Consider the following 9,933-nt stretch of genomic DNA (forward strand, 5'->3'; position numbering starts at 1 on the left):
GCTATCTAGGGCATTATTAGGACAATGGAATTCGTGAAACTTGAATCTGGTCTGTATTGCATTGTCTGAGGGCATCATACCCATGTAGTTTCCTGACTTTGGTGACTGGATAGATGAGAATGTGTATGAGAGTGTCCTTATTTTTTAAACAAATACTTTTAATATTAAAGGCTGAAAAGACATCATGTCTACAACTTACTTTCAAATGGTTCAGAAGACAATTAGTATTTATAAAGAGAAAGTGATAAAGGAAATACAGTAGGAGTTGTTAACATTTGGGGAGTCTGGGTTAAATGTTTCCTAGGAATCTTTGTATGAGTGAATACATCTGAAACTGTATCAGCCCCGTGCTGGGCTCACCTCTTCCCCAAAGTGTCCAGTTCCCTCACACATTGCCTTTTGCTCTCTTCCTTAGCTGTATTTCATCCCTAGGTGATCTCCATCCCCATGGTATTAATGACCAGCTACACGATAGTCTCAAATTTCTTTTGAACACAAGCTGCTTTTCCTCATCAGATTGTGTATCCAGTTGCCCACCTTTCATCTCTCCCCAGCTGCCTCCTAAGTATCTCAAAGTCACCATGCCCTGAGCAGATTTTGACCCTCCACACACACACACACACAGCTGTCCTCCTCAGCATTTGCTCGCCTGCGTGCACAATGCCAACCACTTGCTCAAACCAGAAAAACAAAAGAAAATAAAAACTCCAGGAAAGCCAAGGATATAGCTGAGCAGCACAGGCGCCTGCCTGGCAAGCGCAAGGTCCTGCGTTCAATTCCCGGTACCAAAAAATAAATAAATAAACAAACGCCAGGGGTCATTTTTGGCTCCTATCTTCTTCAACCTCTATATCCAATTTGGTTTCTTGTAAAACTTCCCTTGCAAACTATGAGCCATCTTCTTTCATTGAAAACTAATTTTTTCATTTTTGGCCATGTTCATTAAGATGTTCTGGCAGACCTACAATCCTGACAAAAATTTACAAGCAAGGAACAATGTTTATACTACATAGTCTTGCTTCTATGTATCCTGGTCCCAATAGTAACCCTGTTCTATGCTTTTGAAACGTGCTCCTGCTTATTTATATATTAGCTACTAAATTATGTGCTTTTGTACATATATATAATAAATAAAATATTTATCACATTGCCATTGATCTTGATGAGTATAAGGAAAGATATACTTTTTCTGGTAAAAAGATGGAACATTCCTGTCATTCACAGAATAACTTTGCCAAATGCTTATTCTGTGTGACCTGTTGTGCTTAAGAGATGTCATACCTTATAGTCACTGTGATACAGAAGACCTCATTTGCATGTGTAGCTGAAGTGGGACATAGGTCCACTTGTGGTGGGGAAATTTGGTTCTAATCATAGTCATCTGAGGACCTATGGCAAAGCACAGGTCTGTGCAATTATAAAATGTTATAGAGTAAGAGTACAGAGCAGCTACTCAAGAGTGAATTTTTGTTAGAGTTTTACAGACAGCATGATATACTTTATGATCATGCATATGCCCTTGCAGTAGAAAAAACATTTAACCAGATCTTTCAAGGCATAGCCTCAGCTGCCCCCTGCAAATGCTGGAGACTTAGGAGACATAGCGTCGCTTGATGGGGAGGTGAGATACTCAGTGATGGGCCTCAGTGGTACAACAGCTCCCGGTTCTCTTCAACCTGTGTGTACTTTTGGGGTGAAGAAGGCCATATTTCACAGAGCTCTTTGGAACTGAAATTATTTCATTCATTAATGTACTGTGTATGAAAATGAAATACATTTTCATTGAAGAATTAAAAACTGAGGGCAAAATAAAATATTTTCAGATTAATACAAGAATTTACCATCAGCAAACCCTCATAAGAAGTACTAAAAGCTTTATCAGTAACAAGAGCCTCGATATCAGGAAGCTGCTGTAAAGCAAGAACAGATATGTTGTAAAGCAAGGACAATAATATTATGACATGGGCTTAAGCTATTTGAAATAACAATGATAGTATCTAACTTGGAAGGAGGCAAATGTAATGAGGTTCTAAAGGCTGTGTTTTGTAAAATTAAGGTTTTTTGAATAACTTTTAAGAAGTTAATGAATGAATCCTTACATTTTTGAGGTAATCACTGAAAAAACTAAAAAATACAGGCTATAACAAATTAACAGAGGCTGGGAGAAAATTGGAAGAGATAAAATATGTAAAAAAAAAATCCCGAGAGAGACAGAGACAGAGACAGAGACAGCAAGAGAACATACGGGACAAATAGAATACAGCGATCTCTCACCTATCGCGGGAGTTACGCTAGAGACCCCCGGGATAGGTGAAAATCCACGAAGCAGAGGTGTTATATTTATTTTATTATATACATTAAGGCTTTATAAACCCTTCCCACACTCCTATAAACCTTTCCCACTCTCTTATTAACCTTTCCCACACTCTTATAAACACGTGCTCTTAAACACTTTCTACACTCTTAAACCTACGTCATTTTAACAACATGTACAATTTACATGGGTACTCACCAATGAAGTATTCTACAACTTGAATGAAGAAGATCATGAATCATGTAGCTGTGCAGTAATGATGGCGATGAAGGTGACAATGAGATGAATGGACTGCACAGCCGAGAAGAGCATTACGGCTCTTCTGAAGGAACAATGTGGGAGAGCAAACAGAATAATGCTACAGTCACTGAGCCAATCAGCACCCAGGATACAGAACATGGTGCTGTGGTCAGTCGCATTCCGTTCCATCAGCCAATAGTGTGCCGTGTACAATCTCATGTTGACAAACTTGCACAAGCGGTAGTGGCATACTGCATTTCCATTGGGTACAGTATGGTAGTCATCTGCTGATGAAATACATACTATATTTTATTTGGATTTAATATTCTTTTAATATGTTTGAATTAATATTTTTATATTTTAAAATTTTTAGGCAAAAATAATTAAAATCATAAATATTATATAAAAATACCTATAGACCAGAAAATCCCACAATATAGTAAAAACTCCATAATACAGAATTAGATTTTTTTTAAAAAAACCCATGATACAGTGAAGCCACAATAAGTGAACCACGATATAGCAAGGGATGACTGTACATAAATAAGATCATAGATTTAAACCCAAATAATTCAGCATGCACGCAAAATATAAACGGATTAAATGACTTTTTAAGAAAAACATGTAAAAAACCCTAATTATGCTATTTTTTATAAGAGATGTATTTAAAGAGTAAGGACAGAGATTGAAAGCAAAAGGTTATTGGTTTTGGTGGGGTTTTTTTGTCTTTTTTGAGACAGGGTCTCACTCCAAAGTTCAGGCTGGCCTTGAGCTCACTTTGTGGCCCAGGCTGGTCTCGAACTCACAACAATCCTCCTGCCTCAGCCTCCTGAGTGCTGGGATTACAGACGTGTGCCACCACGCCCGGCCATGAAAGCAAAAGGTTAGAAGAAAAAAATATCAAGTGTTTCAGTTGGGTTAGTCAGAAAAATAGAAGCCACTTTAGGCATTTTGAAGAGAGATCTATTTAATAAAGGGAATTAGAGGCTTACACAGTCTTTCAAGTGACCAGGTAATAAAGATCAGGGAACAAAAATCAGCAAGCTGCTTCCATAGGAAATCTTTCAGAAAAACAACAGTAGAAATTCTCGGGAAGATTAATGATTGTTTCCTATGCAGCTTCCAAATCTTGGAACTTGGCCCTCATTAGCAGAATTTTATCCATACTCAAAAAAGGAAGGCAGGGCTGGGGGTATAGCTCAGCGGCTTAAGTGCTTGCCTGGCAAGCCTGAGGCCATGAGTTTGATTCCCAGTGCCAAAAAAATAAATAAATAAATAAAAGGAAGGCAACGTTATGAATTATAGTTCTAAATCTCTCCTTTGAAGCAGAAATAAGTCATAAAGGCAATAGTTATGATGCCCAATTGACAAGATGTCATCCAGCCCCAAAAGAAATGTGCTTAACTATAGTAACATAGACTCTAATGCCAAAGGCATCACTAGACATAAAAAATCATTTCAAAATACCAAAACATTCTCCAAGAAAGTATAATAATAGTAAAATATGTACATGCCTAATAGCAAAGTTTTAAATCATATAAAGCAAAAATTAATAGAACTACAAGAGAAATAGACTTTACATACCTCTCTCAGAATAAACAAATTCAGCAGACATATACAAGATTTGAAAATATAAATAAATTTGATTTAATGGGCTCATATAGGACACTGCTCCCAGGAAATCCATTCTTTTCTAGCACACACAGAACATTTACAAATATTGGCAATATCCTGTGCTGTCATCTAATCTCAACCAATTTCTAAAAATCAGAATTGTAAACAGCATGTTCAAGAGCCTTATAGAAAATAAGCTAGAAATCAACATCAAATAAAATTACTGTCTTTTAGAAAACAAGAAATCATACTGTTGTGGTTTGAGTCTTAAATGTCCCTGAAAGGCTGATATGTTAAAGGCTTGGTTGGCAGCCTATGGCACTACTGGGGGGTGGCAGAATCTTTAGGAGCTGGGACCTAGTGGAAGGAAGTTGGTTTACCCATGTGTGTCCTTGAAGGGAACAGTGGGATCCTAGTCCCTTTCCTCCCTCCTTCTCTTTTTGTTTCTTGGCTGCCATGAGGTGACCAGCGTTGTTCCACCACTTGCTCACCATCACGTTCTGCTCACCACAGGCCCCAAAATAATGAAGCCAAGCGATCATGGACTGAAATCTCCAAAAGGCTTTAGTCAAGATAAATGAACCCAAATAAACTTTTCCTCCTTTCCTTCCTTCCAACTTATGTTGATTATCTCAGATATTTTGTCATAGTGATACCTTACTAAGACACACACTTCTAAATGAGCATGAGCCATAAAAAGAATTTTAAACTATGTAGAATAATTAAAATTGCATTTCAAAATAGGTAGTATCAGCTAAAGCATTGTTTTGAGGAAAATTTATAGCCTTAACATGCAAGTGTTAGAAAAGAAGAAATATTGAAAATTAAATTACTAGACATGTGAAAAAGCAGAAAATAATGACCTAGAATCCAGGAGAAAATCAGTCAACAGAGACAGTAAACTTTAATAATTTAAAGAATAATTTTATGAAAATAGTGCAAAAAGATTAATGAACAAGAGTTCAGAATTGGGGAGAACAGAGAATAGATAAGGAAGGAAAGGAAAACAACAATGGTAAAGAAGACAGTGTTTAATGATGTGAACTTTAAAGGATGTTTTTGGAATGGGAAAATTCTAATATTTTCTTTTAAGTTACCTGCTGTAGAATTGTTGATCCTTTTCCAATCTTCACTGTGTTTTTTTGAAAGCACTGACTCATATTTGGGGTTAGAGTGAGAAACAAGAAAGGGCTCTGTCCTATGTGTAGATTGGAGAGTGAGACTCAGATTGAAGCTGAAAAGTGGATGGAGAGATAGCTGGCAGACAAGTAAGCCCCTGGAGCTTCATAGCCATCTTGAAGATGGGTAAGAATGCCCAAAGGTATGGAATGGAGGTTCCAGCTGATTTTACACAAAGGAGCAGAGTGACTCATCTAACATATTATTATATGTATCCGAGTGAATTTTTTTTCTGAGTGAGTTATTTACAGTGAGGAACATAAAGCTATCTGAAAGGTTCTTGACTTGCAAATCTTGGGTGCAGATCTACCAAGGAAGCAAAGTTATCCTTGGTAAGTCTGGAGAGAAGCTGAGAGGAAAAAAAAATGTGTTAAATGTCTAAAGTCATCAAGATCTGACAAACTGATGCAGGCATAGCCAACATCTTGTCCATTTTACAATAATGAATGAAGCTATGGGGAGATCAAGCTCATGAAGGCCTGCACTCCATCCTGTGCCCCACAGGGGTTGTTGCAGAGTGCCTGTCCCCTAGAGAGTACACAATGCTTACCTCTGCTTCACAGTATTGTCCAAGTTAAAGACACCAACCTACAATGCTGTCTCAGCCAGCGCTCACTGGGACTCCCTGGACATATGAAGGCTTTATTTCTGATTTATGTCTGCATTTTGCTATTTCTTTTTTATATTTCATGTCCTTTTTGTTCCTCTATTTCTCTTTTACTGCCTTGCTTTAAGTGGGTATGTTCTGGTGTACGATGTTGATCCTCTTGTTGTTATTTTTAAACTATTTCAGAGTTATTTTCTGAGTGATTGCTCTATGAACTATAATGGGTATTTTATCACACTCTACCGCATATTAATTTTAACTTGATTCTGAAGAATAGAGAAGTGCTGTTCCAATATAGCTTTATTTCTTATCTCCTCACTTGGCACAGGTATATTAAATATGCATCACTAAGAGATGACTTGGAAATATGACAAATTATTTACAGTTTAATTACAAACACCTTATTAGTAATCTGACTATGTGTTACTGAAGGCCATACAAAGTTATGATAAACCAAGCACAAGATCATGATAAACAAGTTTTACTGATTTCTACACCTAAAGCTCTATATTCCCTCACATATGCAGATAGAACCACAGCTATATGCACAGTCCCAAGGGAAGAGTGTGCAAACTTCAGCTGAAAGGTGCTAGGTATTCAGTAGCCCCTGACACAGAGCCAGTGGGTCACTAGGAGATGGGACGATCTTCTTCAGCTGAGATGAGACTGAGTAACTCTTGAATATTGTTTTGCTCTTGTACATCAAGCTCCTGGTCTTTGACTAGTGTGAGGGCTCTCGTGGCATATTCCTGTGCCTGAAATAGAATTGCAATGATGGAAGGACATTATTACAAGAAAGTATAACACTGGGAAGCCCTACCTGTGGTTATCTCCAGAAACATGAGTGAGAACTCATTACCTTCTCACATGCGCTGCTGGGTGAGAAAATCCACATGGCTTGAAAAACTAAGTATAAATAAGTATACTTTCTTAGCAAAGTGAAATCTTCATAGGATTTTAATTGGAGCCCTATGGACCAACACTGAGGCATAGAGGTGATAGATCCCTATCATGGTTTAGATCTAAATGTTCCTCAAAAGTCTCCTGTTTGGAGGTGGGGTTTTTGAAAGGCGATTGGATCATGTGGGCACTGTACTCACCAGTGGATTAATCTAACGAGTTTGTAGCTAAATATGTTGTTAGGAGGCGGAGCCTGACTGGAAGAGGTGGGTCACTTGGGTGTGGCCTAGAGGGGTGTATATGCTTGTCTTCAGCTCCACCCATCTCCTTCTGCTTCCTGGCCACCATGAAGTAAGCAGTTTCCTTCCCCATGCCCTTCCCGCATGCCATATCCGCATGGAGCCAGCTAACGATGGACTGCAAGTTTTGAAACCATGAGCCAAAATAAACGTATTATCCTTAAATTGCAGGTGTCAGGTATTTTACCCCAGCGACAGGGAAGTGACTAATGCATTGACACAAATAAAGTACCATGCTGGGGGATAATTTACCATCCCAGCCTTTTTTACTTAGATAAAGGTCCCACAAGACAACTTGGGAATTTCTATTCTTCCTTCCCTTTCTTCTTCCCTTTTGTTATGGCTTGAATACAGATGTCCCCCCAAAGCCTCATGTGCTCATAGGTAGGCTTTTCAGAGGTGGATGGATCTAGAGTGTGTGATGCTGGGATTAAAGATGTGGTGCTAGGATTGATTCATGGTGCAACACTAGGATTAAGGGCACCCCACCATGAGTAGCATGGATAGAATATAAAGGACAGAAAGAGGGCTGCTGTGGTCACTTGCTACTTGCTGCTTTTGTTGCCTTCTGCCTGACATTAACTGTTTCTCCTCTGTGATGCACCTTTCCATGCCACCCTGCCTTGGAGCCAGCAAACTATTAACTGAAAGCTGTACAAACTGAACTAAATAAACCTTTCCTCTAACATCAGGTGTCAGATATTCTTGTCTCAGCAACACATAACTAAGATACCTTTTTATTTATTCATTTGAGACAGGGTCTCACTAAGTTACTCAGGCTGACCTCATACTTACAATCCTCTTGCTTAGCCTCTTAAGTAGCTGGAATTATACCCTCCTTCCTTCTTGCTAATAAATATTTATTGTGACTATAGGCAGAAATTCTTTTCTTGGAATTTATAATATAGTGAGGAAGAAAGACAGTAAGACATAATAGTATTTTAAGTAGTAAAATGTGTTAAAGAATAAATAAAGCAAAAAAGTGGGATTGGAAGCATTGGAGGCGGCAGTGGGGTTTTGTAATTGTAGAGAGGGAGGCCAGGGAAAGCTGCACTAAAAAGAGAGCTGAGTGAAGACCTGCAGGAAGCTCGGCACCAATCTTGGTGTGCAGATGTGTCCCTTCTGTCTAAAGACCTCTTGTAGACCTAACACTCAGAACATGCCTTGGCTAGTTACTTCCAAAATTAGGCCTGGCACTGTGGAAAGAGGTTTGTCCAATGTAAACAGGAAAATGTGGTGGAAAAAGTTCCCTATTTCTTGACCATTCCTGCGCATATTTTGGTCAGGGTCAGGCCTCTTTTGTGTTCCCACAGTGCCCTGGGCTGCTCTGCCACGCTCTACTCTAACCCCTGACTGTGAGCTCCTCCAGGCCGTGATGTACAGCAGGTGGTTAGTTAGGGTCTGCTGAAGAAAGGAAAGAAAGAAGAAAGGGAAGGAGGGAAGGGGGAAGGATATCTTAAAATTTTCCACATTACCCACACCAGAAAGGTCCCTTCCAAACAGCTTTTCCCACCCTCTCTCTTCCCTGCCTGCTTTATTTCTATCACACTTTTCACTCTCTGAAACTATACTACACATTTATATGTTTACTTGTTTGTTGTGGTTTCCCTTCTCCCCACATCCTAAATTCCCTGGAGAGAAGGAACTCCTCTGGCTGTTCACCGCTGTATCCCCAGTCCCTAGAATACTGCCTTACAAATGGCAGACACTCAATAAATATGTGAATAAAGGAGCAAACTGGTCAATCAATAAATTAGTAAACCTGAGAGATCCCACTACTATCTGTAAGACACTGGGCAAATAACTGATCCTCTCTGTGCTTCAGTTTCCTTTACTTCTGTAAAGTAGACATAATAAAATACCAACCTCAAAGTTGTTATGAGAACCATCATATTAAATATGATAAGTATGTAAAGGGCTTAAGCCACTGACTGACATATGATAACCATAACCCCAACCCTAACCCTCTTATCTTTTTAACAGCAATTCATTCCCACCTGAACCCCTGCACTAACAGAGACCTGGGTAATCAAGTGTAGTCAGAGTGGCCACTTCACTCTCCAGGACTGCCCGAGCCCACTGCCCTTCAGGCTTTCCGCCACCGCTCCAAACTAAGTTCACCTGTTCAAGCCTGGAAGTTTCCCATGAGGGAAGAAGGCAATCCAGGTTCTATCACATAGGCTGGACTCAACACATGAGAAATGTCATGAGCATTTGGACTTTATTATAGAGGGAGGGCTTGCTGTCAGGCCAAAAGCTAGTGGGGCCTTGCAAAGCACAGCTGAATCCATATACTAAGCAAATCCCTATCTCCATTTTTGATATGCTGATTTTCTGGGAAAACTTGCCTTTGAAGAATTCATCATCTGATAGTAAAGCATGATGAGAGTTTTCAGAACAAAAACAGTCTTTTGAGGTGATGTGTCAGAAGTTGATTCTCGGAAGTTCAGGATGGAAGTCAGGATCTGAACCGCTTCTGCTTCCTGGGCTTCATCTGCATTAGAAGGGGAGGAAAGAAACACAGGACTGAGCAGCTGAGCCCACCTTCATCATAAGCGCTCAGCTGTAGGGCGCCTGGCCCTCTGAAGCCTCCTTCAAGGAGCTCTGGTAGAAACACCACAAATCCCAGCATGCTCCTCGCTGGGAGGAGGACTGCCTCCACTCACAGAGCAGGAACCGGGACCATGGCAGGCAGCTCTCTGGCTTTGCCTAGCACCTCATTATCAGAGCAACCTTAACAATGCTCTTCCACAAGTCCCACAGTCCAAAGCGCTCTCTTG

General features: G+C 39.7%; 1 protein-coding gene across 7 annotated transcripts in view; it reads right to left on the reverse strand.

The window, feature by feature from the left end:
• Zmynd12 (zinc finger, MYND-type containing 12) overlaps positions 1 to 9,933 on the reverse strand; it is a 66,181-nt gene that overhangs the window by 8,061 nt on the left and 48,187 nt on the right. For 4 of the 7 annotated variants that reach the window (XM_013507765.1, XM_013507764.1, XM_005410612.2 and 1 more), the window contains 2 exons: positions 9,502 to 9,647; positions 6,237 to 6,709 (listed from right to left, as the gene is read on the reverse strand). In XM_013507765.1, the coding sequence (XP_013363219.1) occupies positions 6,584 to 6,709; positions 9,502 to 9,647 (272 nt within the window). In that variant the 3' untranslated portion in view covers positions 6,237 to 6,583. Of the gene's footprint in view, positions 1 to 2,405; positions 2,839 to 6,236; positions 6,710 to 9,501; positions 9,648 to 9,933 lie in introns of those variants that run through there. The other 3 variants (XR_001232075.1, XR_001232074.1, XM_013507763.1) reach the window with 2 other exon arrangements.

Source organism: Chinchilla lanigera, unplaced genomic scaffold (genome assembly GCF_000276665.1).
Source record: "Chinchilla lanigera isolate Chin_1 unplaced genomic scaffold, ChiLan1.0 scaffold00136, whole genome shotgun sequence".
Taxonomy (NCBI): domain Eukaryota; kingdom Metazoa; phylum Chordata; class Mammalia; order Rodentia; family Chinchillidae; genus Chinchilla; species Chinchilla lanigera.